This window comes from Penicillium arizonense (genome assembly GCF_001773325.1).
Source record: "Penicillium arizonense strain CBS 141311 chromosome Unknown PENARI_contig038, whole genome shotgun sequence".
Lineage (NCBI taxonomy): Eukaryota > Fungi > Ascomycota > Eurotiomycetes > Eurotiales > Aspergillaceae > Penicillium > Penicillium arizonense.
The window spans coordinates 122,695-148,677 of record NW_019173315.1 but is presented as its reverse complement, the minus strand read 5'-3'; the positions used below and the strand labels follow the sequence as shown (position 1 = coordinate 148,677).

The 25,983-nt window shown below is 47.9% G+C and overlaps 9 protein-coding genes across 9 annotated transcripts; 3 read left to right on the top strand and 6 right to left on the bottom strand.

Annotated features, from left to right (window-relative positions):
* Window positions 1-1,142: 1,142 nt before the first annotated feature.
* PENARI_c038G08881 (uncharacterized protein) lies at window positions 1,143-1,583 on the bottom strand (the record flags this gene model as incomplete). Its single annotated transcript, XM_022636996.1, has 2 exons — window positions 1,143-1,226; window positions 1,293-1,583. The coding sequence occupies 2 exons, from the start codon at window positions 1,581-1,583 to the stop codon at window positions 1,143-1,145; spliced, it is 375 nt and encodes a 124-aa protein (XP_022483156.1).
* Window positions 1,584-2,298: 715 nt separating this feature from the next.
* On the bottom strand, window positions 2,299-3,759 carry PENARI_c038G00014 (ankyrin repeat domain-containing protein; the record flags this gene model as incomplete). The annotated part of the gene is made up of 1 exon (XM_022636951.1): window positions 2,299-3,759. One exon carries the CDS (start codon window positions 3,757-3,759, stop codon window positions 2,299-2,301), a length of 1,461 nt encoding a protein of 486 aa, XP_022483134.1.
* A 2,652-nt stretch (window positions 3,760-6,411) lies between these two features.
* PENARI_c038G10848 (SANT/Myb-like DNA-binding domain-containing protein) lies at window positions 6,412-7,666 on the bottom strand (the record flags this gene model as incomplete). Its single annotated transcript, XM_022637004.1, has 2 exons — window positions 6,412-7,412; window positions 7,471-7,666. The coding sequence occupies 2 exons, from the start codon at window positions 7,664-7,666 to the stop codon at window positions 6,412-6,414; spliced, it is 1,197 nt and encodes a 398-aa protein (XP_022483176.1).
* Window positions 7,667-9,861: 2,195 nt separating this feature from the next.
* PENARI_c038G03661 (uncharacterized protein) lies at window positions 9,862-10,297 on the bottom strand (the record flags this gene model as incomplete). Its single annotated transcript, XM_022636968.1, has 2 exons — window positions 9,862-10,133; window positions 10,243-10,297. 2 exons carry the CDS (start codon window positions 10,295-10,297, stop codon window positions 9,862-9,864), a joined length of 327 nt encoding a protein of 108 aa, XP_022483169.1.
* A 1,038-nt stretch (window positions 10,298-11,335) lies between these two features.
* On the top strand, window positions 11,336-14,700 carry PENARI_c038G08607 (uncharacterized protein; the record flags this gene model as incomplete). Its single annotated transcript, XM_022636993.1, has 9 exons — window positions 11,336-12,162; window positions 12,211-12,487; window positions 12,535-12,652; window positions 12,708-13,459; window positions 13,535-13,540; window positions 14,193-14,246; window positions 14,406-14,492; window positions 14,542-14,596; window positions 14,657-14,700. 9 exons carry the CDS (start codon window positions 11,336-11,338, stop codon window positions 14,698-14,700), a joined length of 2,220 nt encoding a protein of 739 aa, XP_022483141.1.
* A 1,032-nt stretch (window positions 14,701-15,732) lies between these two features.
* xlnD (beta-xylosidase XylA) lies at window positions 15,733-18,163 on the top strand (the record flags this gene model as incomplete). Its single annotated transcript, XM_022636958.1, has 2 exons — window positions 15,733-16,035; window positions 16,091-18,163. The coding sequence occupies 2 exons, from the start codon at window positions 15,733-15,735 to the stop codon at window positions 18,161-18,163; spliced, it is 2,376 nt and encodes a 791-aa protein (XP_022483154.1).
* Window positions 18,164-19,095: 932 nt separating this feature from the next.
* Window positions 19,096-20,776, bottom strand: PENARI_c038G00008 (phosphatidylinositol N-acetylglucosaminyltransferase subunit A/GPI3; the record flags this gene model as incomplete). The annotated part of the gene is made up of 5 exons (XM_022636950.1): window positions 19,096-20,089; window positions 20,139-20,527; window positions 20,583-20,617; window positions 20,670-20,701; window positions 20,760-20,776. The coding sequence occupies 5 exons, from the start codon at window positions 20,774-20,776 to the stop codon at window positions 19,096-19,098; spliced, it is 1,467 nt and encodes a 488-aa protein (XP_022483168.1).
* A 274-nt stretch (window positions 20,777-21,050) lies between these two features.
* PENARI_c038G04711 (putative ATP-dependent RNA helicase DBP6) lies at window positions 21,051-24,627 on the top strand (the record flags this gene model as incomplete). The annotated part of the gene is made up of 4 exons (XM_022636974.1): window positions 21,051-23,483; window positions 23,705-23,958; window positions 24,027-24,216; window positions 24,322-24,627. 4 exons carry the CDS (start codon window positions 21,051-21,053, stop codon window positions 24,625-24,627), a joined length of 3,183 nt encoding a protein of 1,060 aa, XP_022483142.1.
* Window positions 24,628-24,825: 198 nt separating this feature from the next.
* On the bottom strand, window positions 24,826-25,506 carry PENARI_c038G09006 (uncharacterized protein; the record flags this gene model as incomplete). The annotated part of the gene is made up of 2 exons (XM_022636999.1): window positions 24,826-25,359; window positions 25,414-25,506. The coding sequence occupies 2 exons, from the start codon at window positions 25,504-25,506 to the stop codon at window positions 24,826-24,828; spliced, it is 627 nt and encodes a 208-aa protein (XP_022483160.1).
* Window positions 25,507-25,983: the final 477 nt, after the last annotated feature.

Genomic DNA, 25,983 nt, shown 5'->3' with positions numbered 1-25,983 from the left:
CCCCGGCAGATTAGTTCGACCGATGCAAGACCACATTTCACCGAACGAGTGGGCTAAAACAGTCCGGTCTTGCCCGCGCCCCGGGGCAATCAACATTTCAAGAAAAAGGAAAAGGTGAAACCATCTGATAGAAATACTGGCATTGCGGGAATCTCTGCATAAATTTACCGAGCCAGTAACTGAAAATCTGCAGCGTGCAACCATTCTTCCTCAAATTTTCAACAACAATGTATAGAATTTTGAAGCGGCAATACATACTATCTTTCCTCTATCGATCGATTCGCAAATCTCGGTCATTGGCAGAACAATGCCCATCGTCATCTTGTGATGCATGCAGCAAATTATCCAAGAACACAGATGTGAGTACCAATAACAATGTGTTATCCTCCACTATAATGATATTGACGCCCTAAAGTTAAGCCCTGCAACTGTACCTCGGGAATCCCCGGGTGCAATGATGGACTCTCTGTTGCAGGGCTATCTTCCCAAGTTCAAGCCACATCCTCTGGGGTGGGAGGTAGAGTCTCTTATGTCCTTGAGCCCTGCACAACAGATGTGCTACTACAATGGGAAACTCTTTGGCGGATATATTGCTCTGTTGATGGACCAAATTCTTGCAGATTCCTGTAAGAATGCGGTGACAGCCACCTTGAACACGTCCTACCTCCAATCGGTCCCACCAACGGCGCCGATACTACTTCGTGCATGGCCCGATAGGGTTGAAGGTCGCAAGATTTACTTAAAAGGATCTCTCCAGATCCCAGGAAAGACTTCGCAAAATTGGGTTGACGCGATCAAAACGGAAGCTTTGTTTATAAGGCCAAAAGATTGGGAATAATGATCAACGTTTTGCATCATATCATGTATCCACTTAGTATGCTCAGTTTGGCTTACTTGTTTGGGAAGTCGTGATCTACGCAACAATGAAGCCTTCCAGTACTGTATCAAAGAACTATTTACTTATTTCCAGCGGGGGGTTGGAGTTACTATTATCTTTGCGTGTGTGTCAGCGACTCTACTGCAAGGCCTCCGCATTAATTGTCGTCTATTTATATTATTAACTGATCGGCGTATCCTCAGATTGTTTCGGAATCATATGTCTGTCCTGCCGCTAATCCCTGACTACGATACTAAATGCAAAGTTATGTGCGGGCGTTGAACGCCGGGTCTGTGAAGTCTAGGCCGAGGTTGTCCATCGTTTCTAATAGATCATCGACAGATATTTTCTATACCAAATAGAACTTTGTAAGCGTCGTAGATACCTTTTCAATCAACTTCAAGAGACAGCTTACAAGGACCATATCTTCTGCATCCTCGAGTGAGAAACGCGTTAACTTGTTGACTGACTCTTGACTTCGAACAAAGTCTTTCATCCATCGGTCAATGGCGCTTAGATCCCATTGACCATTGGCGAATTTCAAATATGGGTATTGCTTGGTTGTACATATGATTGTTCGTTCGATGGCGGCGAGAGAACGATCGTATCCTCGACGCAGAAGCAGGCCCTGGACCGACTTGGGACGGATGCATCGGGCCACGAAGTAGATCGTGATCAGAATTTCCTCATTCGACCAGTTTAACATGATAAACCCATTTTTCACCCTCGCAGGTGCTTCCCGCTCGGCCAATTTATACGGTTTCTCAAGTGGCAAAAGCCTCTTCAACGAAGGCAGTTTAATGAGGGCTAGTGCTTCAGCAATCAGAAGAATGGAGGGCTTGCAATGAACTTTCGGCTTACCTTGCTGTACTGCATAGGTTGCAGTGCAACATTGCGACGGCAAAGACGACCGATCCAATTGTCCTCACTTGCTCCCAGAAAAGCCTGTTCATTCAGAGGAACCGTTTCTTCCTCAACAACGACTTGTAGACCCGACTTATTTCCTACTCGTTGAGATGCTTGTCCATGTTCATGTTTAGCTTCAACACTTCGTCCGCCATTAGGCGTTTTAACGATTCCGATCCATTCCCAGTCTAGCATACAGGCTCCGTGACGCAGATATTTGGTGGCTTGTTATTCGACGGAAGGCCAGGATCCATCATAGTACCCTCCCTTGCTTCAAGTTTAGGTAGCATTAGCAAAAGCCCGTTGCACGGCCGACGCCCTGGTCTAGAATAGGGCTCACCAGCGCTGGCTTTGGTATCTATCTCTAGATAACGAAAAGCAGTAGTCAAGAAGCTGCATTAGAGAGCCTACTACATGCATTACCGCATTGCACTCAGAGAACCTGACCGCCGTGGACACGCTAACGGGCTGGTATCGCATCAAATGAAATCTCTTTCTACAAACTAGCTTGAAGACTAAAAGCTTCGCAAATAAACCTTGACATCCCCATGATTGCGTTCCTTGGCGATGGCATATGCTGTCTGGCCATTCGAATCTTTCAGTCGCTTTTTGACACCACGCTGATTGGCCAACAAATGTACAATCTCATAATGCCCATTAGCCGCAGCCCACCAGAAAGATGTCCTCTTCTGATCATCCATCGCATTCACATTTATATCGGGATGCTCCAATAACATTCTGGCAACTTCAAGCCTACCTTGAGCTGACGCGAACATGAGCGCAGTAAAGGAGTGACGGTCTCGGTCATTGATCAGTAAATTTTCTTCATAACTGAGAAGGAGACGGATAATGTCGACATGCTCCATAATGACTGCAATCTGAAGGGGCGACACCCCTGATGGGCTTTTTTGGTTAATGTCGGCTGAATTTTCCAAGAGAAATTCCAAGACTGGAAACTGTCCTGCGCGACATGCCGACCAAAGTGGCGGTAGTGCATCGGTAGATTGAGGGCTTATATGAAGCCCCGGCTGTCGGAAGAGGATTTTGACCAAGCCTAATGAACCATTTGCAGCAGCATTTGCCAACGGTGTCTGGCCCAACTTGTCGGCGCAATTCAGATCCAGATTCATTTGTTGCAAGAGCAGCTCAACCAGTTTTGCGTCGCAATTGTCCACCGCATACCAGATTGCGGTACGTCCATTCTTATCTCGATAATTTAGGTTGATGTATGGACTCAAAAGCAAGGCTTCAATGATAAGCAGCCTTTTGTTGGTCGGGAGAAAACGACCGTATCCTTTGACTGCCAGAAGCAACGGAGTTTCCTGTCTGTCGTTGGAACAGTTGACATCAACTCGCGGATTCCGTACAAGCATCTGAATCGCCCCATAGTCGCCAATGTCTACCGCTATATGCAGTGGTGTTTGGCCATGATGATCGCAGATGTTGACATTTGTCCGCTCATCGGACAAGAGAAGCTGGAAGATATAAGATTGGTGGCAAGCTAGTGCGGTTGTAATGGGCGCATTCCCATCCAGGGATTTGTTATTGATATCAATATCCGGCAGACTGATGAGTCGTTCGACAATTTTGACGCTTCCATGCAGGACTGCGATCGAGAAGGCACTTTCTCCCAAAGTATTACACTGTATGACTTTCACTGAATGATGGCTTAATAGCAAATCAACAGCGTCTGCGTACCGCAACTGTGTAGCCAACATGAGAGGTGTAAAGCCAGAATACATTTCGTTGATGTCTGCCTTTTCCCAACCCAGAGAGTGCTGGAGGATGCCTAAGCTTCTATGTTCGATCGCCCAGTGAATTGGCGGGGAATCTTGAAAGTCTATGCAATCAAAGAGGCTCTTTCTGAAGATGACGTTAAATTCTCGAGACGTAAGACACAAAGTTCGAAGACCTTTCTCGTCGGTAAACTTGCCAACCCAGAGAAGGATTTCCAGTGGAAGTCCCAAAAGCGGCATCTTCGCAGAGATCGTGGACTTGAGGTGGCACGACTGGTCTAGAGAGTTGGTAGTAACAGGAGGTTCCAAAATGATGAGAATTGAAAATTCTTGACGTGATTTGGAAAGGGAATCTCTCTCTAAAATACTAAGCTGTGTGGATGCGGATTCTCATTACCAGCATCGAGCCACCTGACTCCTAGGAACTTTAGTTCTTGCGCTAGGATCAAGGTTTGGGTACAAAATCGTGAACTATGCATGATGTGTTGTTGACCCTGACGGAAGGCTGCGGAAATGGAGATCTGATTCCTGGGGCTCAACTATGGGTTCCTGGGAGTGTATGGGCTCTCAGGAATACCGGTGTCGCTCCTGGAACCTTAATATCATGCTCCTAGGAGACCTGATAACGATCCTGGAAGCCATTGATCTCCCAGGAATCTTTAAAGGCTTGGATTTTCTGGCTTCCCATGCATTAATCTAATGGGGCTGACTGAAGGGCTCTAATGTGCTCCTACGCTAGATAAATTTGTAATTTTACCAAGAGCAGAGTGGATTGCGGTCTACTCTAGATCAGGCCTAGTTACTACTCAAGGCCCAGGGAAAATCCAGGTCACGTCCTGCCACATTTTGCCAATGCCTGATTTGTCCCACGATGAGCCTTCACATATCATCAAATTTAGATTTCACGCATCAGAACTCATGATGCCAGGACAAAAGGATTGCTGTTTTCTGCGATGCTTTGATCTTCTGTGTCATCTGAACCGGGGATGTTCGTTTTGACAACCAAGGTCCCACGTTTCTCGTATTGCCTCGCAAGTTCATCCGTCGTTTTTCGGATTGGTATTGGGTGGCTCAAGTCCTTTCTCGGTCAGCGTTGCCAACATTAAGGCACGGAAAGAAACAGTGAGATTAACACACCAGCTGGTTTGCAGATAGCGGCCATCCTTCCGACTTGGAAGTCAGAGTAAAGATCTGGCCGGTCTTCCTTATTCGTACAACAAGCTGAACATCAGCATCGCATTGCGTAGAGTATTCGAATGCCTTTTTGAAAAGTGTCTCCTTTCTGCGTTGCACTTTCTGATAAGCCCTCCTCGCGTGACTCGTCTTTTGGCCGCGTTGAAAAGTCGGTGTCGGCGAAGTAGGACTTGTTGACGCGGAATTGCTCATTAGCAGTCTTATTCTTGGGTTCTGGGGGTACTGCGCAATCGAGGAGCGGACATAACTGAGTCGATGCTTTTAATTTATGGGACCATTGAGCGTTCCTTAGGAAAGAATCGAGAAGACAAACGAGGTACTCATAGGTCCTCGGTCACATTTTATTCGGTCGCCATTTATGAGAGTGTAAATGGCCTCGGTCATAGGCAATATCCTCTAAAATGAGGGCGGTCATGTAGGCAATCCGTTTTTTTTTTTTTTTTTTTCCCNTTTTCTTTTTTTTTTTTGGCTTGGTCCCCCGACCGCTTTTGAGCCCGTTGCGGTCGAACATATACATCAGTAAAACCAAGCATTCTTTCAGCGTCTTGGAACCCAAATATCTGTTCTAGATCTTTCATGGCCCTCTCCTACATCCATATTGCGCCAAACTCCTTTGAGAGCAATAAGGATCTTACATGCAGGCAGAAGACGTGTGTATCAAGTTCAAAGCACTCTAAATTTCCAGATCTCTCGTCCCTAGTTTTTGACACTTTAATTGTATAGCCTAGAAGTAATAAGCGAAGTGTAGGCTCCTAAGCAAACCCTGATTCGAGGGATATTAGCATAGTTTGGGACATATACGTATGTAGCAGTTGTACATTACGAGACCCCGCAACAACCTGAGTCAGTGGGAACACGGCCCGTAGTATTGTAATTAATATTGTACTGAAAATATGGTATTAGTTTGTCATGAAAATCGGCTTCTTACACAGCCACAGATTGCCCGCACAGCCACTCCGTATTTGTATTGCCAAATTTCCATTATGGTACCACTATAACGAGTATGTTTAAAAACAATACATATTGGTCGTAAGTATTGAGTTTGGTCCGAGCATATGCAGCCATTCATCATTATTGGTTGTTGACTGAATGTGTACATCAAACTCATCGAAGTATACTCTGAATATTCAAGATTTCGACTCAAATGTACATTCTGTGGGTTGCCACATCGATATTGACACCCACTGGATACAAAATTGCTCAAACAACGGTGTCTATCATCTGAGTGTGTAAGCAGCTCCGGGCACTCTTGGGCTTCTAGGAATAAATAGCTCCTTGTCCTCTACGGCGAGCTCTGGCAGGTCTTCCGATTCCCCCATCAGACACGATGCACTCTCAATCTACTCAATATAAGTGCTTTTCATGTGACTTGTTCCACAAGAAATGCGAAAGATTGACCCAGAACTACTGTACGCAATTTATTTAGATTTTGCAGTAGTTGCGGCACTTACTGGAGAAGAAATGCTCAAGGTCCCAAGTATCCGCGGGTCTTTGTTCGGATTTCTACGTCAACAGGTCAGGATGCGAAAACACTGTTCATTAACGATGGCTCTGTTGTCTGAATCAACTGTAGTATGCATGAACTCCCGACCCAGAATGGTGTAGGACCATTCGGGCTGTATCAACAACAAGTCCTTATCACTTAGGTCTCGGGTTTCATTATCGTTTTCCTCATCTGGAAATTCGAGTAGACGAGTTTTAGGTTTGACCGAGATTTCTAAGTCGGGGGTCGATAGAATCCAGTTTCATTGCGTTTGAATCACCAGAATGCTTCACTGCACGCGAGGGACACCTTCGATGGCGCTCGGCGTCGCTCCTTGTATTCTTGATTTGGTGAGGTCGGCCCAGCCTCTGGCTTCTTCGGATATTCGATGTGCGCTTCACATGCTGGTCAGAGAGGTTTGAGTGGTTGTGTTTGCCGGCGGAGGTTTCGATCTGCTTGGAAGTCTCCCGGACATAACGTTGTTTGACTGCGCTCAGAGTTCTTCCAGGAAATAAGTCGCGGATACGACTCCATGGCAGTTTCTGTGAGTCTCTCAGCTTCAGTAATCGACTGTCATCTTCGACGGACCACTTCCTGCGCGTGATAGTTTGCCGTGCTTGTACGGTCGTGGCTTGTCGAACAGGATCCCCTATTACTGTGGCGCTTGTTGCAATGATGCCGTAAGCGTGCTGTAGCGTTTTTGTTGCAACCTGAAGCACCGCGAGATTTTCTTTGAGAATATCGGCATCGGCGAGATCATCAGAGAACTTGGCCTCAGCAGTGGCCAGGCTGTAAAACCGCTTCAGATATCGGATCGCATTCCCAAGCCCAGCGAGGTTATCTGCATAACTCTCTTCGCTTTCAAATGACGAACCTTCGGCTTTTGGTTGACTCGTTCGTCTTCTGCGTGACTTGGTTGCATTCATGGCGGTTGAATTCAAGCAACGGGGTCGTTTCGGGTAAGAACTGTTTAGGTCTTCCCAGGCACACTTGCTTCCGTTTGCAGTAAGATTCCTGTTGTCACCATCCTCAAAGACGTCGAAGACTCTCGTTGTTCCAGGTCCATCTAGGCCAGTCACGGAGGGAGTACTACTGACTCGAGAGGAAGGATAAAGCGCGACCTCCTGGGGGTAATCGGGGTAATTATTGGCGGCTGATGCATCGCTTTGATAGACATTAGGCGAAATAGATGGAGAGAGCCGGCCAATTTCCGATGCTAGAGATATCGTATTAACTCAAAAGGTGTTGAAGCAAATGTCAAGAATGTAACCTACCCACGTCCTCTGCCCTGTGCTCTTCTTGTGGCACATTGTTCTCCAGGTTGTAATAACCTTCTTCGCAACTTTCTCCTGAGGCGTTGAGTTTCTCTGTCACAACAACGGTTTGGGTTTCGGAGCAAATTGAAGAACATCTTTGTGGGGACTCCGTTGTTGGCGGCTGCCAGAAACTCTGATGATTCAGTGTGACCATGGCGAAAGCAAAGATATTTGAATATAGAAGAGTTGGAGTAGAAGACAGCGAGACAGGATTGAAAGGATATACAAGGCAATCGAGAAAGAAGGTATCCTTGTGACTATTTATATTTCAGGCCTCATTGTCACTTTATGCCCGTGATCGGCACAGTTTTTGGCTCCGTCGTAACGCAATATGGAAATGAGACCACCTACGTTATCGGTGCAACTTCTCAGCCCTTTGCCGTGGCCAATTAAACTCGTTCAATCTCGTTGTGGATCGACTGGAGGAAGTGATCCCAGGAACAATAGCATGGTGTTGACCATGTGGCGGGGTGGCGGGCTCCTTGTTCGGAATCATACTGATACCGGTGATTTATTTCTCCACTATGCGTAGCACGGCGCGTGAATGCATTCGAGGCCAATGGCAGGGCACGCGAGAATGTTTGCCCGATTGTAGCAGTATACGATGGTCCTGGGATCGAGCCAGCCCCGGATATAGAGAATTGGGACAACAAGGGAATCTATGTTAGGGTTATTGAATGGACGGCGGGACAGAGCCTGCATGTTGAAGGGAAGAGTGGATGGTGAATTGTAAAGGTGATGAGATGGTCAATCTCTCACACAAGTTGAAAGACATTGTTGAGCCGACCAACTGGAAGTTTACAGTGTGAAAGTTACTGTAGCAACGGGAGAATGCGCCATTTCCTAGTCATCGCTCCCAGGAGTAGGCAGCAGTGCGGATATCGTCGGAGCTTTTGAAAGAACGATGATGCAAGTTGAGATCAAACAGGCCGATCAGTCTGAGCACTGAGGTGAGCGATCAGGTTGCTCAGTGAGCTGCTCAGGGTCGCTCCGTGAGCTGCTCAGGGCGGCGGGGTGACTAACTCACCCTGTGCTCCGGGAGCCGATCACTTCCCGAGGCGGCAGTTTTACCGTCACCTAGATTACTATTATATTTTTCCGACCGTATAAAAGGAAGTAGGTCCGTACGTAGGTAAAAAATAGTAATATATCCTAATAAATTAGCACGTTATACGTCGTCTATTTTAGGTGACTTTATATAAAATTAGGCAAACAGGCATTGCCTATAATAGGCCGGGCAATGCCTATAGACAAAAATGGGCGGACCTTCCTATAGCCCAAACGCCTGTGGCCCATCCTGGACGGGCAATCGGCCTTACATTAAGGCCTATACTTTAAGGCCTATAGACGGGCATTGTCGCAGTCTACCTAGGATAAGCGAAGACACCCTATGGGCCAGCCGCCTACATAACGCCATAGCTGACGTGCTCTCGACTAACCTAGTCGAGTAGCGGTGTGGCCTAAGGCAACCTAGGTTAGGAAAGGGAAGTATGTTCAGATTCGTATGATATATATTTCACTGGAGCCTAGACACATGATGGAGACCCCTGAGCCATCTCCAACCTTGGAATGCGCCTGATGCTTGCTAATATGCAGTATATGCATACATCCTCACGTTACCAGTACAAATGTATTAATAAATGTAGACGAGGCCTTCATGTGGGAAAGAAACTATCTACAAGCTTTTAAGAAAAAGACCAATTATCTGCCAACTACTTCTAACTAGGCGGACGTTGTCTCCATTCGCTCTCGTCTTTGGAATTCTCCCATTCTCCCACAGGCCGTATCACTTGTTCTGCCTGCACTGGGTCAAGGCATTGATGTCCTGCGGCTCGGTCTCGAGGAAAGTAGTCTTCAACAACGCGTTGTTCGATACCAGCGCCGGCGATTGAATCTATCGCAGGTTGTTTGCCACGCTGATTTCTGGTCAAGGGCCGATTTGCAGCGTAGGCTATGTCTCTGTCCGACGTCACAAGTAGAACGCAATACTCTCGTTCCCGGATGCTTTCATTCACAGAACTTCCTTCCTCCGATTCCTTTCGCGAATCTGCTCTCTTTAGAATGGTCTTAGGGATGGTTTCCCGATTCGGCTCTCTTAGTTCATGGTTACGCAAATAATCGCCTTCACGCATGGGGCCTGGCAACGCTGCTCTAGCTGCAATTGGTCTCGGTTGTGCAGTGTCTCTCAGGGGACACTGCGCGGAATAGCGGCTGTATTGATCGCAATTAAAGCACTGAATGTCTCGAAGATCTGTTCCCCGATTTGGTATTTACCCAGCGCCTCGCCCCTCATTGCGGTTGTCACTTCTTCCTCGGTCATTCTCTTTTTTAGAGGATGCCATGGGACTGCTAGTGCTCGTGACCGTCCAAGTCATTGGCACATATCCGCATCCGACTCCGCAGCGTCCAAGTCCAGCTCCTCATGAAGGTCTGATACTCCTCCAGCTGCTCGGTTGTCCACGAGGGGAAAGCCGGCGTGACCGGGGTCTTAATGCTATCTCGCGTACTCAATGGCACCCGATACTCCGCTTCATCGTTGGCGCTATCATCTTGATAGTATTCCACCACGTCTTCCTCCGTGCCAATGCGCAAGTCTCGCTTAATTGGTGGACCAACAGCACCTAAATCACCGTTGGCGTCAAATATTCGCTGCGCTAAGTCAATTCTAGGAATTACACTCATTCTATGCTATATGGCCGACCATTGGTCTATCGCAGAACTAGCGCGTACCATATCTCTTGGAATCGACAAATAGGACGCTTAAAATGGCGTCAAACCTAGCCATTTTCGGCGCCCAATTCACCGTCCCCTAGCGTTGTGGTGGTACTCAGTAAAGCCTTATTCTCAAGCAACAGCTGCTTATCACGGAGAGCAGAGAAAGACTTCATTCGGAAGATTAATGAAGGGCATCAAATTCTTGAAGGCCATTGTCTCTGAAGCCTTCAGTCAAGGAGGTAAACTGTTTTCTTTATATCCGAGTTGGTCTATGTCTATTCAACTCTCTGTCTCTATGTACATATTCCTTATGACACCTTCCCAGTTTCATAAAGACCCAGCCACTATCATTTCTAGTTATTCTTGAGTCATCCATCCAAAGAGATGCACATCCCAACTGATGTTCCCTATGTCTAACGACAGGGAATAACCATGACATCTCACCTAGCGCTGGAAACAACAACTAGCAGTCTTCACGGCCAAGTTTCCTACCTAATCAAAACTCAAAGGCCGATGTAGTTCGGAGTTGTTTCCGTGAAAGGCCGCCACCCCCGCATGCCGATCAACTGTGTTTACCCGGCATCAGAGTTACATGGCCAATGTCTCTGTACCATATTATGTGCGGGGAAGTGCGACACTATGAATTGTGATTTAAAACGCTTCAGTGTAATGTGGGATTCATTTAAGCAGAGAATCTTCTCTATCCCTTGGTCATGAAGCTTCTCAATTTCACGCTTTACACGCTGTTTGTGTGTATATCCACCACCCAAGCAGTGATATTCAAGCCACAAAATGAATATAAGAGTTTGACCCACAACAATGCCTCTGTGCCTATTGACCTTAGTTACTACTTTAACAATCGTGCATTTGGACTCAAGCCAAATGATTCTAGTTTCGATGGCTCAGGGAGTGAGTAGCTCGGGCGTATACAAATGAATTAGATTGACTGTCGACAGATTCCTATCCAGCAGATCAAATGCCACCTTCTCAATTTACATACGGAGGCATCAACTATCGGTTTTCCAACTTTAATTCTTCAGGATATGACAATGTACTAGTACAAGGACAAGAGATTCTTGTCCCAAGATCGAGGTATTTCAGTTACCAGATGCTTGCGGCTTCCGAGACAGGCATGGCATCTGCCTCTATTGAAGCAAAGTATAGTGATGGCAGCACGACATCTGGGCCTCTCTTAGTTCCGGCTTGGTGGAGCTGGCCATATCCTGCTGGTGCAGACCTTTCGTTCGGACATTATTTGACAGAAAATACCACCAATTTCAATCGATCCAATATTTTCCAGACTGTCAACTGGCTCGACTCCTCGAAAGAGCTCGTTTCTCTCTCGCTTCCTAATTCCTCGACTGGTGCGTCAACTGAGCCCGGGGGCGCGTCAGTAAACACAAAACTGCACGTCTTTGCGCTGTCAATGCTGCCGGTACCCGAATATCAATCCAATACTCCAAGACTTGAGATTCAATACGCTCGCTCTACGCAAAAGTGGATTGATGGATCCGACAAAGTTCAGATCATTGAAGCCCTTGTCAACAACGTTGGGCCTTTCTCCATTACGCGAAACAACAGTGTGCGCATCCAAGTTCATTCGCCCGGTCTCGAAACCATAACTGAGGGTATTATCAAACGACTCGGCCCTGGAGACCAAGCTACAGTTGAGATTGGAGTTCAAAACAGGAAGGGAGTACCCATAAGCAGTGGTCCAGCGACAGTCATTATCAGTGGGCATGATGTGGTCTCGACGCCATACTCCTTCAATGCAACATATGGAATTCGCCCATTTGAGGCCAATTATGAGTCGATCTACAGTCATGAATCTCCAAACTGGTACAACAATGCCAAATTTGGTATCTTCATACATTTCGGTGTGTACTCTGTGCCAGGCTGGGGAAACTCTGGTTCTAAGGAAAACTATGCCGAATGGTAAGTCAATAATCTCCCCCAACTGTGTTCATCTCTCACAACATAAAGGTATTGGTGGTCCTTGAACACAGCGAATGACCCTACGAATACCTCTGGTTACCATTTGGACAAGTATGGACCGGATGTCGTTTACGATGATTTCATCCACAACTTCACTGTAGATGCATTCTCCCCCAAAGAATGGGTCGATCTATTTTCAGATGCCGGTGCCAAGTATTTTGTGCAAGTTAGCAAGCATCATGAAGGCTATGCTCTTTTTGATCTTCCAGCAAACATCTCAATGAGGACATCTGTAGCCCTCACACCACATCGAAATTTGGTCAAGGTATGGAAAGCGTTCAGTGTCCCATAATATAAAGCTCATCCCTCCAGGAGTTATTTGATGCAGCCAAGAAATATCAGCCACATCTGCACCGGGCCGTATACTACTCGCTCCCTGAATGGTTTCACCCAGACTACAAGAAATACGGATTTGGCAGTTGGCCAGGAGGTAAGACGTCTATGGTCAACCTTATTTTGTTTGTGTTCGTTTTTGACATCCTCAGGAAATGCCACCAATCCTTTCACGAACGAGACCTTGCCATATACTGGCTATGTGCCGCTGGCGGATTTTATCGACGACAAGATACTGCCTGAGATGAACATTTTGGCGGATCTAGGTACAGACATTATGTGGTGTGATATCGGCGGACCCAACAAGACAGCGGAATTCGCATCAGCGTGGTTCAACCGTGCCGCAGAAGAAAACCGACAGGTTGTCATGAATGCTCGATGCGGCCTTCCAGGTGACTTTGATACTCCGGAATATGCTCAATATAAAAGTGTTCAACGCCGGAAATGGGAAAGCAGTGCTGGCATGGATCCATACAGTTATGGATTCAATCGCGCCACCCCTCTGGCCAGCTACATGAACGCATCGGCGATAGTCACCACACTGATTGATATTGTGTCCAAGAATGGTAACTTCCTTCTTGACATCGGTCCTATGGCAAATGGGACCATCCTGGACATCGAACAGCAACACCTCCGGGAGGCTGGGAGGTGGATCAAGAGCCATGCTGAAGCTATATACGATACATCTTATTGGTTTGTTGCCCCCGAGGAAGGAGAAAATATCCGATTCACGACTTCACAAGATGCCTTCTATATCCATTGCTTGACAAGGCCAAATAACACGCTCACCTTGTCAAGCCCGATTCCTTGGTTGGAAGGCGACAGCTTAACTGTTGTCGGCGGCCACATGCACGGTACCGAAATCCCATCAATGAAAACAGCGAACGGTAGTGTCGTCCTGTCTGTGAGCAGTGAAGTTGCAAGGGCAGATCAATTCGCATGGGTTTTCAAGATCACTTACTGAACCCTACACACACAGATGAATGTACGTATCTAAGTGGAAATTAGCTACGGTTGCTACGAATTTGGAACGATGTTGAATAAATGCAGTATTGGTTGTTTATAGGTCTGCTACCTACTGTTTTTGAGACCAATGAATACCTTGTGGCGTTCAATCGGGTTTGAATATGAAGCTATTTAAAAGGGGGCAAGCTTTGGTTGGATTGATATGAGAAACAAAAGTCATATAAGCTGACAGAAGGCGTGGCTGGAACAACCGCACAGAAGGAGCCATCGGCTAGTGACATCGAGTTGAGTAGTGGGTGGAAAGGACAATGAAAGGTGGTGATCAGAGGTTTCTTTGTTTACATCTTTGTTTCTCTTCACCGTCCCATTCCTTGCATCCTGCAACTCAACCCAAAAAGAACAAGCCTTCTCTTCACAAATGCCTGATACTCACTATCATGAGTAATTCTCCTCCCTCTCCTCCCGCTCTGCCATCGCCGATAAAAAAGCCTCGATGGTCACCCATGGCGGACCCTTCTGTGGTCCGTTGGAACGCGCGAGATGGCCGTCGCGAAAAGAGAAAAAAACATGAGAGATGTGAGTCTGAGCATCTCATTGGGCTTGGCCAGTTTATTCCTTTTGCTCTTCTGTTGGCACTCTGAGCTGAAGCTAACAATCTCCCCTCGATACAGAAGCTCCGCAACCTCAGTGTGGATCATGACAAGTTCTCCTCGGAAAATGAAGAGGTATTTATAACCAACTGCAACATCGATTTGACGTCCTGTATACTGGATATGGCTTAATATATGGCGTATTCATTTATTGTGTCCCACGCTAGGATTGCCCCTGCCGATCACTACTATCATTTGGAGATTGCAGAGGCTAATTACTGACAATCATGTTAGGACAAAACTACCAAAGAGGAGCTTGAAGTGACCGAGGAGGATCCTGGGTGCGAGGTACCTCTTAATGCTTCAGAGGGTTTGACCTTCGTGAGTTCTCTATGGCCATCTAGTATCATCCACTAACACCTCCTCGAAGGCGGCAGATGTCGACCCGAGCAGTGTTTCCCAGGTACAGGAAGTTCCGGAAGAGGGTAGGTGACTTCTCCAACCACCCCCCCCCACATACAGACTCGATAGTGATACTTTGGCAGAGACCACTGAGAAGGATGCCTCCTCCAAGGAGAAGAAACCATGAACACCCCATACATTCCGTTGCGCTTTCCATGTGCTTTTGCTTTTATCTAAAAACACGGAAGGCTGTGGATCTCTTGATGCCTTGTGTTTTTTCAGGGCTGTAAAGTGCTATTTGCTGCCACCGTTATGTTTTTGCCGGCCATTTGATGCCTTCACAACGATCAGATTTGATACAAATGGATATTCTCTTTTCCCGTCACTGCATGGTATTTCTGATCTCAAGCCAATTTATTTTCTCTGATCTCTTTCTTGATCACATCACTCATCATCCAGAAGACGCAGGGTTTACATCCGTTTGGGCATATAAGAACCGATGGAATCTTTTAGGGCTCACACCCACATTTGTGCACCTTTTGGGAGACTCAATTTACTTAATTCAACCCTTTTCTCTATATCCATGACCTATGTTACGTATAGGGAGCTAAGAAAAGGAGCTTATAGGCAAAATGTAGATTCTTTTGCAAGACCCAGAAATTCACCATTGTTCAACCTCATAGCAATTAGGAATACTCAACTTTAGAGAAATGGCTAAAGAGAAAGGCAGAATAGAAAAGCCCGATTTATAACCGGAAGTAAGGGGGAACTCGGCAAAATTGATAGCGGGGAAAGGGGAAGCAAACCTGGCCTGATATCTACAGCTTCAGGCTAAATTCACATATAATTTGCCAAGAACATTTTCATTTCCGCTATACTTCCAAGACTCGGATGGCTTGAATGGCTTGGGATGGCTTACGCCGAGACGGTAGGCTAAATGCTTACGTTAAACGGCAAGGAGGTTTCCCGGTACAACTGTGGGATGTTAAACAGATGCAAACAGAACTCATTTCACAACATTTCAGGCTAAACACCTGCACGACTCGCAACGAACTCCGCGAAACCCCGCGTGAACAACCCCAGGCTAAACCTCGGGGGATCGACTGTTGATTGCCCGAATTGGGTTGTGTGGGGGTGAGCTCCGGCTATAGATCTGTTATAGCCGGTGAGATATAACTTGAAGCGGTTGCCGGGCTCTTGGTTCAGAACATCACACAATATGAAGTCGGTGCTTTCCTTGCTAGCCTTTGCGCCCACCGCGCTGGCGCAAGCTCAGACAAGCTATGTCGACTACAGCACTGAGCCTCAGCCCAATTTGACTCCTCAGACAGTGGCTACTATTGATCTCTCTTTCCCCGACTGCTCCAATGGCCCATTGAGCAAAACTCTGGTCTGCGACTCATCTGCCAGGCCTCATGACCGGGCTGTTGCCTTGGTAGCGCTGTTCAATATTGAAGAGGTTTTTAATAGCACTGGGAACAACATACCTGCGATTCCTAGGCTGGGTCTGCCACCGTACCAGGTATGAGTGAAGCTATCCAGAAATTATTAGAAATTTTAATGTTAATTGATTACAGGTATGGTCTGAAGCTCTCCACGGATTAGACAGAGCGAACTTTACCCACTCTGATGAGTACAGCTGGGCGACTTCATTCCCATCTCCCATCCTCAGCATGGCTGCCCTGAACCGAACCTTGATCAATCAGATTGGTGATATCATCTCCACCCAAGGTCGTGCTCTGAACAACGTGGGTCGATATGGGTTGGATGTCTATGCGCCCAATATTAACACCTTCCGTCATCCGGTCTGGGGTCGTGGTCAAGAAACTCCCGGTGAAGACGTATTCCTCGCGTCTGCATACGCCTACGAATACATCACCGGAATTCAGGGAGGCGTGGACCCTGAGCACCTGAAGTTGGTCGCAACCGCAAAGCATTATGCGGGTTATGACATTGAGAACTGGGACAACCACTCTCGTCTCGGAAACGACATGAACATTACGCAGCAAGATCTAGCCGAATACTACACTCCGCAATTCGTCACTGCTGTCCGAGATGCTCGGGTACACAGTGTCATGTCTTCATACAATGCTATCAATGGTGTACCAAGCTCGGCAAACTCTTTCCTGCTTCAGACGCTCCTCCGTGACAGCTGGAACTTTGTCGAGGATGGTTACGTCTCTTCGGACTGCGATGCTGTGTACAACGTCTTCAATCCTCATGAGTACGCTGGGAATGTCTCTAGCGCCGCAGCAGACTCAATCCGTGCTGGTACTGATATCGATTGCGGTACTTCATATCAGTACTACCTCAACGAGTCCTTCGCCCAGGGCGAGATCTCTCGCAGTGAAATTGAGCGTGGCGTTATTCGTCTGTATTCCAACCTGGCCAGCTTGGGATACTTTGATGGTAAGGACAGCAAGTATCGAAACCTCGATTGGTCCGACGTTGTCAAAACCGACGCCTTGAACATCTCGTACGAGGCTGCAGTAGAGAGCATTGTTCTTCTCAAGAATGACGGTACTCTGCCACTGTCCAAGGACACCAGCAGTGTTGCTTTGATTGGGCCATGGGCGAACTTCACTCAAGGGCTTGTCGGCAACTACTTTGATGCTGCAAATGCCCCATACCTGACCACACCGCTCGCCGCACTGCAGCAATCGAGTCTCGACGTCAACTATGCTTTTGGAACCAACATCTCCTCGCACACTACGGATGACTTCGAGGCTGCCATCGCCGCTGCGAAGAAGTCAGATGTCATTGTTTTCGCTGGTGGAATCGACAACACTGTCGAAGCCGAAGGCTTGGACCGCATGAACATCACTTGGCCTGGTAACCAGCTTGATCTCATCAAACAGCTGAGCCAGCTAGGCAAGCCCTTGATTGTTCTGCAGATGGGCGGTGGCCAAGTTGACTCGTCATCTCTAGAGGCCAACAAAAATGTGAACGCCCTTGTGTGGGGCGGTTATCCTGGACAGTCCGGTGGTCTTGCGTTGCTGGATATCATCACCGGCAAGCGCGCACCCGCTGGCCGTCTGACAGTAACCCAGTATCCCGCCAAGTATGCCACGCAGTTCCCGGCTACCGATATGAACCTGCGCCCCAGCGGTGACAACCCAGGCCAGACCTACAAGTGGTACACAGGAAAGCCCGTGTATGAGTTCGGACATGGACTGTTCTACACTAAATTCAAGGTGTCTCTCGCACGCTCCCGAGCGACCAGTAACGGAACCTCCTTCGACATAGTCAAGCTTCTGTCACGATCCCACGCTGGCTATAATGTGGCTGAGCAACTCCCTTTCATGAACTATACCGTCGACGTTACCAACGCGGGTGGTCTCCTTTCAGATTACACTGCCATGGCATTTGTGAACACAACTGCCGGGCCAAGCCCTTACCCCAACAAGTGGCTTGTCGGGTTTGATCGTCTCGGCTCTATCAAACCTCATGGCTCTCAGACCATGTCGATCCCAATCTCGCTGGACAATGTCGCTAGAACTGACGAATTCGGCAACCGCATTGTTTATCCCGGGAGATATGAGCTTGCGCTGAACAATGAGCGCTCTGCTGTGATGTCCTTTACTTTGACTGGTAACGCAACGACTATTGCTGCCTGGCCCAAGGAAGAGCAGCAGATTTCTCCAGCATAGATCTGGCTATCATAATTATTAAAAGGCAATGTTAAAAGAACTCCCTCTCTACCTGTCTAAGCCTAATTACGGAAGGCGTAGTATGTGTATTTCACGGTGTCTTTTTTTAGTACAGTGACACAGCAAATGTTTTAACACTATTCGACAGACCGTTTTTTAGACCGTTTTTTAGACCCCCTATCGTAAACCGAAGAGCAAGTCTATATCATCTTATTTTCTAAACGTTTTTGCTTTAGTGAGTGCTTTTTATAGAAGATAAGATTTAACCGTCACGGTGTGGCATCTAGGGTGCGCACGCGTACAATTATACGTACTAAGTAGTACATATATCGGTCCTAGGCATGTTAGCCTGACGGCTGACAGTGGTCTTTTTGGCCTAGTTAGTATACATGTATTGACCTAGGTGTAAGTCTTCACACACCCTACGAGGCCTAGTGTCTTCCTCTACGCCTTTTTGTTCATTTTTACTAAGGAAATAACTTACACTATGAAATACACATACTAAGCCTTCCGTAATTAGACTTAGACAGGTGGAGAGGGGGTCCTTTTAACATTACCCTTATTAAATTAGAAATAAGCTCGTCCTCAACGCAGATTTATAAAGCTATTTACTATACTATCGTGCTGATTCTACATATACAATTTACTATCTTGCTGCTCATTTATGCTGTGTTACTGCCAAAAGACTGGTGTTTGAACATTTAATATCCATAACAGTACCTCTACTATGAGTAAAGTTCCAGGGAATGGGATAGAGTCTTTTTGTGTATATATTATGTAGTATATAAATGTGGACGGGGATAGCTATGTACAAAGGGTTCACCGCCCTCAAGAGAGGCTCAAGCGTTAGTGGAAAGGGTTTTCGAAGCAAGCGGAGCGGAAGTGGTTGCAATAATGGTCGACAAAATAGTATCAATGCTGACCCTCTGGTCTCATCGAAGACCCCGAGAGGTATTGGAGTCGCGGGATTTGGGCGCAGGTGGCTTCCTGGGCCAGCTTCGGGCGATATCAATATTGGCACGGGGGAACCACATCTCAAGGAAAACGTAGATCAGGAAGTCGATCACAACGCAAAGGCAAAACAGCTTTCCAGCCCAGACACCACAGCCGTAATATCGCTTCAACCGATCAATGAGTGCGAAACTGCGAACGCGATCACCGCTCGCTTCCCAGCCCTGGCCGGGATAGTATCCATAAAACTCCTCTGGGCTGATGTCACCAATGATTCCTTCATAAACGCGCTCCGTGCGCTCGGCCACATCCCGCCAGGAATACATCATTTTCACTTGGTCGTGGAATCGGTCGGTTCGCACTCGATTCGAGCGTAAAGCCGAAATCGCTTTGCTTGTTGCAAGAACGATATCGTCTTCTTCCGGCTTGGCAAACGTTGTCATGTGCTGGGGTAATACTTCCGGGATACCGCCGACCCGGGTACACACCACGTAAAGACCGCAACTGGCAGCTTCGACAATGACTGTCCCGAATGCTTCCGTCAAACTCGGATGGAGGTAAATGTCACCTCGCACCATTACATCTCGAACCTCCTCGTGTCGTACTGAGCCTAGCAGCTCAACTTTGTCTTGCAGCACGTTGCGTTCCAGCATCTGCTCCAAGTCGATTGCTTTGGGCCCTGATCCTGCAATGATAAAGCGGGTGTTGGGATTCGAAGCAAGAATGCGCGGAATAGAGGCGATAAGTAAATCTGTGCCCTTATTGTAAAAGAGGCGAGAGATGACTACAATGGTAATTGGGTCGTCGGGGCCAATTGGCCGCGGGGATAGTGGAGGATCCGGTGGTGAGCTCAGGGTCTGATCTGGCGGACGGGTGGTGTGTGATAAAGGACAGAAGTTCTCTGCTACAACGGCATTTGGGATAACTGATACCATCAACGGGTCCAGTGAAGCTCGAAGAACTGTGTTCTCCTTGCTGCGACTTTGTCAGTAGGATATCACAGCAAATCCAGGGAATGACCCACCAGGTATGGCTAACGCAGATTGCATGATCAACATCACTCAATGTGAACTTGAGCAGTTTATTGGTAAGAATAGAAGCTGCGTCGGCAAATCCGAACAGGGAATGATCTGTGAAGACGGTCCGCAGACCCATGGTGCGCGCATGAAGGATAGCTTCTCCGCAGAAGCTACTCAAACTGGCGTGTCCATGTACAATATCGATCTCCTCTCGAATGACAATATTTCGGAATATGGGGAAGAATGAGAAAACGGTAGGGAATGTTGTTTCGCGGTAGATAACGAAGAAGGGAACGTGGTAGATCTTCAGTCCATTGGTGAGGTAACGGACTCCGGTGCGTCCTTTGTATGCATGTGTAATGACAATGACTTTGTGTCCTCGGTCGATAAGTTTCTAAAAAGCGATTAGAATGACGAGAGATGAGAATGCGACGAGGCCGAGCGCTTACGGACGACAGTTGGTAGATGTGACTTTCAATTCCACCTATCCAAATTAGTTATTGCACTAAAAGCATCGGACCACCTGAAACACATACCTGACTGTGGGAAGAAGAAGTCACTGACCATACTACAGCCACCAGAAGCAACGTTAGCAAGTCATTGCGATTCAATGGAGCGGTACTGACGCAATGTTATACGGCATCGTGATTGTGGTTCTCGGATTCAGAACCCCGAGACGTCAATTTTCCTCTTTGTAGCAGCTTCCTTTCCATGGCTAACAGTTCTCACTGCTGCTCAAAGTCGCATTCATTGCCTGTTGTCGCCAAAGGAGAAGCTGTTATTGACTCCCGGCGATAAGAACAGCGGTAAGCGGGGCGGTGGTGCTATTTTGCTTTCTGCCGGCATAAAAGATTCAGAGAAAAGGAATTTGTTCCCCACGCATTCAGCAACTGCAACAGTCGCAGATTTTCGGAATAATGGCCGGCCACAAGACGAGGGATTCCTCGAAAGGCGATGTGGACCCAAATTCCGCCAAATCTCACAAGCGAAAGAGAGATCAGAATGTCCCCCAGGTCGCCACCACTCCCACGCCGGCGAAAAAGCATAAGAAGCGCGAAAGCTTGTCAACCGCACAGTCAACCGAGCACGATGATGGCAGCACCAAAAAGCGCAAGCGACTCAAGGATGCTCTCCAGGGAGAGGATACCCCGCAAACGTCCAAGAAAGAAAGTGCTGTCTCGGCAAACCGCAGCAAAGAGAGTACTACAGACTCGCGTCACGACGTCAGTGAGACGGGAAAGAAGTCGAAGAGCGGCAAGCGAAAGAGCACTAACAAGAGCGACAAATTGGATGATGAGGTTGCACCTGTAAATGCAGATAGCGACGATGAGGAGGTGGAAGCCGAACCCAAAACATCCAAGAACAAGCACTCGGGTATTCTGTCAAAATTTGAGCGCACCAAAACTGTCGCCAGCTCCAAATCCAAGAAGCCCGAGCCTGAAACTGTCGAAGATGAGACGCCTGCTGTGGAACCCGTCTTTGCACAGGGCCTCGAGCCATTGCCGCAGCCTGAAAATCCCCCAGAGCTAGAGCAACTCCCAACTTATTCCTCTCTACCTCCCTGGTTGGCAAACCCTTTACGGAAGTCGGCCGATGTCAGATCCGAGTTCTCCGAATTGGGGATCAAACCAGACCTTCTCAAAATTCTCCAACAACATGACTACAAAGAAGCATTCGCCGTACAGTCCACTGTTATTCCTCTGCTTCTTCAAGGCGAGCAGAACCACCCTGGCGATCTCTGTATTTCTGCAGCCACTGGATCTGGAAAAACACTTTCCTACGTCCTTCCATTGGTCACTGCTCTAACGCCACGACCTGCCTCGAGACTAAGGGGTCTGATTGTGGTTCCCACCCGAGAACTGGTGAAGCAAGCCCGTGAAGCCTGTGAACTTTGTGCTACGGGATCACGACTTCATATTGGAAGCGCAGTGGGCAATGTGGCCATTAAAGATGAACAGAAGCAATTGATGCGAGTGGACCAGGTTTACAATCCAGCCATTCAACAGCAACAACGGGATGGGCTGGTAGGGAATGACTGGATGAACCTGAGCCTTGAAAATTGTGTCAGCGAAGCAGTCGACTCCAATGGTTCTCTTCCTGGTTACATCCAACGATCAGAGCCCAACATTGACATTCTTATTTGTACCCCTGGCCGTCTGGTTGACCACATTCGTTACACTAAAGGCTTCACATTGCAGCATCTCGAATGGCTCGTGATTGACGAGGCTGATCGTCTCTTGAACGAAAGTTTCCAGGAGTGGGTTGATGTCATTATGCACTCGTTAGACAGCCGACAGGCGCCAGAGACCTTCGGCCCTGGCGGCAAACTTCTATCGGAGCTTGGACTTTCTATTGAAGCCAAGCCACCTAGAAAGGTGATTCTGAGTGCAACGATGACTCGCGATATCTCGAAGCTCAACTCCTTGCGCCTTGCCAACCCTAAGATGATTATCATCGGGTCCGAAGATGCTTCAAACGAGGGAGACCTACCTGCCACTCATGCCGATGCTCACTTCGCCTTGCCACCAACCTTGTCCGAACACATTGTTCAAGTCGGCGACGGATCTCTCAAACCGCTTTACCTGCTGCGTCTCCTTCTATCTCACATTGATCTTAGCGGAGATCTTGCTCCCAACGTTTCTGATTCATCCGACTCTGACAGCACCAGCTCCGATGACACCAGCGATGACGATACTAGCTCCGATGAATCGTCCGATGATGAGACTTCATCTTCTGGATCTGATTCGGAATCCGAGTCTCACTCTGACTCTGAGTCTGATTCGTCGTCTGATTCCGATTCTTCAGACGAGTCTTCGGACGCTGACTCGGAATCTGATGCCATGGACCTGGTGCCTGAGCCGACGCGCAAGACTGTCTTGATCTTCACCAAATCATCAGAATCTGCCTCACGTCTCTCACGCCTCATCTCGCTGTTGCACCCACCACTGGCTAAGCGTGTAGGAACAATCATCAAATCTAACAAGTCTTCTGCATCTCGCAAGACCCTGACGGCTTACCGCCAAGGCCGTATCTCGATCATCGTGGCCACCGACCGTGCTTCTCGCGGTCTTGATCTCCACTCTCTAACTCATGTTGTCAACTACGACATCCCAACAAGTGTTACTACCTATGTCCATCGAGTGGGACGTACCGCACGTGCTGGCCGGGCAGGTTCGGCGTGGTCTCTGGTTGCTCATCGCGAAGGTCACTGGTTTGCCAACGAAATTGCGGCTAGTGTGGATGGCCGGATTACACGTACCTCAAACATCGACCGTGTCCAGATCAAGCCGGACTCACTCGGCTCGCTGAAGCCCAAGTACGCGAAGGCCTTGGACAAGCTCGAGAAGGAGGTTAAGCGCGGCTAGTCAAATGCAGCGGAACACGTTTGAGATCTGGATTGTATTTTACGATTTGTTAGTGATCGGCATTTCAAGCGATCTATCTTTGTACTATAATATCGAGTAACAAATGCTCTGCAAGCTCACTGAATCACGCATAACGCTTTCTTCTTTACTTTTTTATTTTTACTTTGCTATTTTACTGCTTCCAACCTCCGTTTTCCACTCATCAGTTCTTACAATCTTCACTTCATCTTATTGCCTTTCACCTCTTCGAAAATCAGTGCTTCCAATCATCACTTCTACGACAATCACATCTTCCACCTCTTCCAGTCCTATCTTCCTTCGCTTTACGACCCCATCCACTCCTGCACTACAACACCAATACCAACCTCTATCTCTGTCTCACAGCCGCGCGGATCATGGATTCAGCCACAGACGACGACGAAGCCGGCAGTGGCTCCACCAGGCAGTCAAACAAACCTGAGTAGGAAACTTTGCTTGGCGATACAGATGACATAGGCATTCACAGCGACGGCGAAACACACGCAGCAGTGGTGAAACATATTTCGGCCCCCGTGAGAAAATCCTCTTCAACGAGGTAATCGATTCCCAGAAGCCAAGCGGCGCTACTACAAGCAGTATCCTACCCGCGGAACAAGAAGTGAACAAACTCAGTAGTGAATGGATTCGTATCTGTGGCAAGATACTCGCAGAGGATTCCAATGCCGCAAAGAGCCAATTGGTGCAACATACAGTTAGGCTGGAGAGATTGAGAGTTTACTGGAGTCAAACCCAGTTGCAACCGAGGTGGTAACCGCTGCTACCAATGGCCTAATTGATGTCGAAGCGGCAACCATTGCTCTACTTACACTGCTACTACCGAGATTCCCCGCGACGTTGCCTCGGCACTATTGGACCACTATTGGACCTGAACGCCAGCGACGATGCAAAGGCCAACGAGGCAGCCGCACCAGCTAGGTCCACAATGTCTGCACAGCAGTTGCTAGCAGCAGCAGAGTGCCTGGCTAAGGATAGCTCGGTCGACCACCGAGTTCTTGCGCTACAGTTTACAAGGGAGCCACAGATGGACAACACGGCTAAGGAAGAGGTTGTTGCTCGTTTATGCTTCCAGCAATGGAAGAACCGTGGCTAAGGATGTTATACGGGCAAATGAACTCTGTTGAGAACTGCCCTTCGACGAGTGTCTGAGAACATACGAAAGATCAAGTAGTTAATGAAATGTTTCTCATGCTTACTGAATACTACAGTAGGAATAAACAATAATAGTACAGAATCGCATGGCGTTATAACATCAATGGGAAAACCAGCTTCCACATCATCAAGACGTAGCTTACTGCCTTCTCTGCTGTCCCTTGTCTCGCTTAGTGCTGGGCTCATACTTCCACTCTCGGCCCACAGTCTCAGCAGACTCAGGTACCATCTCTTCAGCAGCACGAGAAGCCTTGTCACCCCAGGTGCCACTCACAGCAGCCTCTTCCCGTTCAAGACCGCGCTGGTCGGGGAACCGGCGCTCAATACCTCGATCCTGAGCAGAGGCACCCACACCCTCCAAACCGGCGGTTTGCTTCTTGCGACCATGCTGGCCATCGTGATTGATCTCGATGTTGGTTTCACCTTGTAGGGGCTTGCCGAGGCCTTGGTTGACATCTGCTGAGGTCGAGCCCATTAAGGTGTCTGCTGCAGATGTATATGTGGGCTCCTTGTCGGATCCACCGTACACATTGGGGTTGTTTGCCTGTCCGCCGACTTCCGAGACGGGGTTCGCTGTGTAGGAGCTGCTTGCGGGCGCGGTACCTCGAGGGTGAGCTTCCGCATGGAATTCGGGACGCTGGTCGGCTTCGTTGACCTTGCGACCGAGTTGGTGCTATATATGATGTCAGTTCTATGTCTTTTGTGAGGATCGTTGAGGTGAACATACACCCTTGGTGGTAATAGGGCCTTCTGGTGGCACAGAGGGCTTGAAGCCCTGCTTGGGGTTGTTGGAGGAATCGACGTTCTGAAGAGTGCTCATTGTGCAATTAAAGGTTGGAAGATGCTTTTGATGATTGAGAAGATTGACTGAACTGTTATACCTAAGCGTGTACAGTCACCATTATATACATGTCTGGTATACTTCATCCTGGAAACCAGGAGTGACGTCAAGGCACTGATCTCATCAGTATACTACGTAGCCCTGTACAGTGGCAATACTCGATACATGTATTATTAACCTGCAAAGTAATCTCAAAGTCATATATAAGTTACAGACCTGTTTCATTCGCTGTCAAGTCAATGTAGGGTTATCAATACGTGACATCAAAAAGTGGAACTTCGCAAAGGCGATGGCGACTCGGGCTTCAGATTGGCTGGATCTCGCCCCGATGACTTCTTGATCTTGTTCTCATAGTATCAGATTCTTGTTGCTTCGGATTACTTTATTTAGTGAATTCCATCGACTGGGAAATGGCTATATTTCATGTCTGGCGGGCAACTCCTTTCGCTGCGAAGT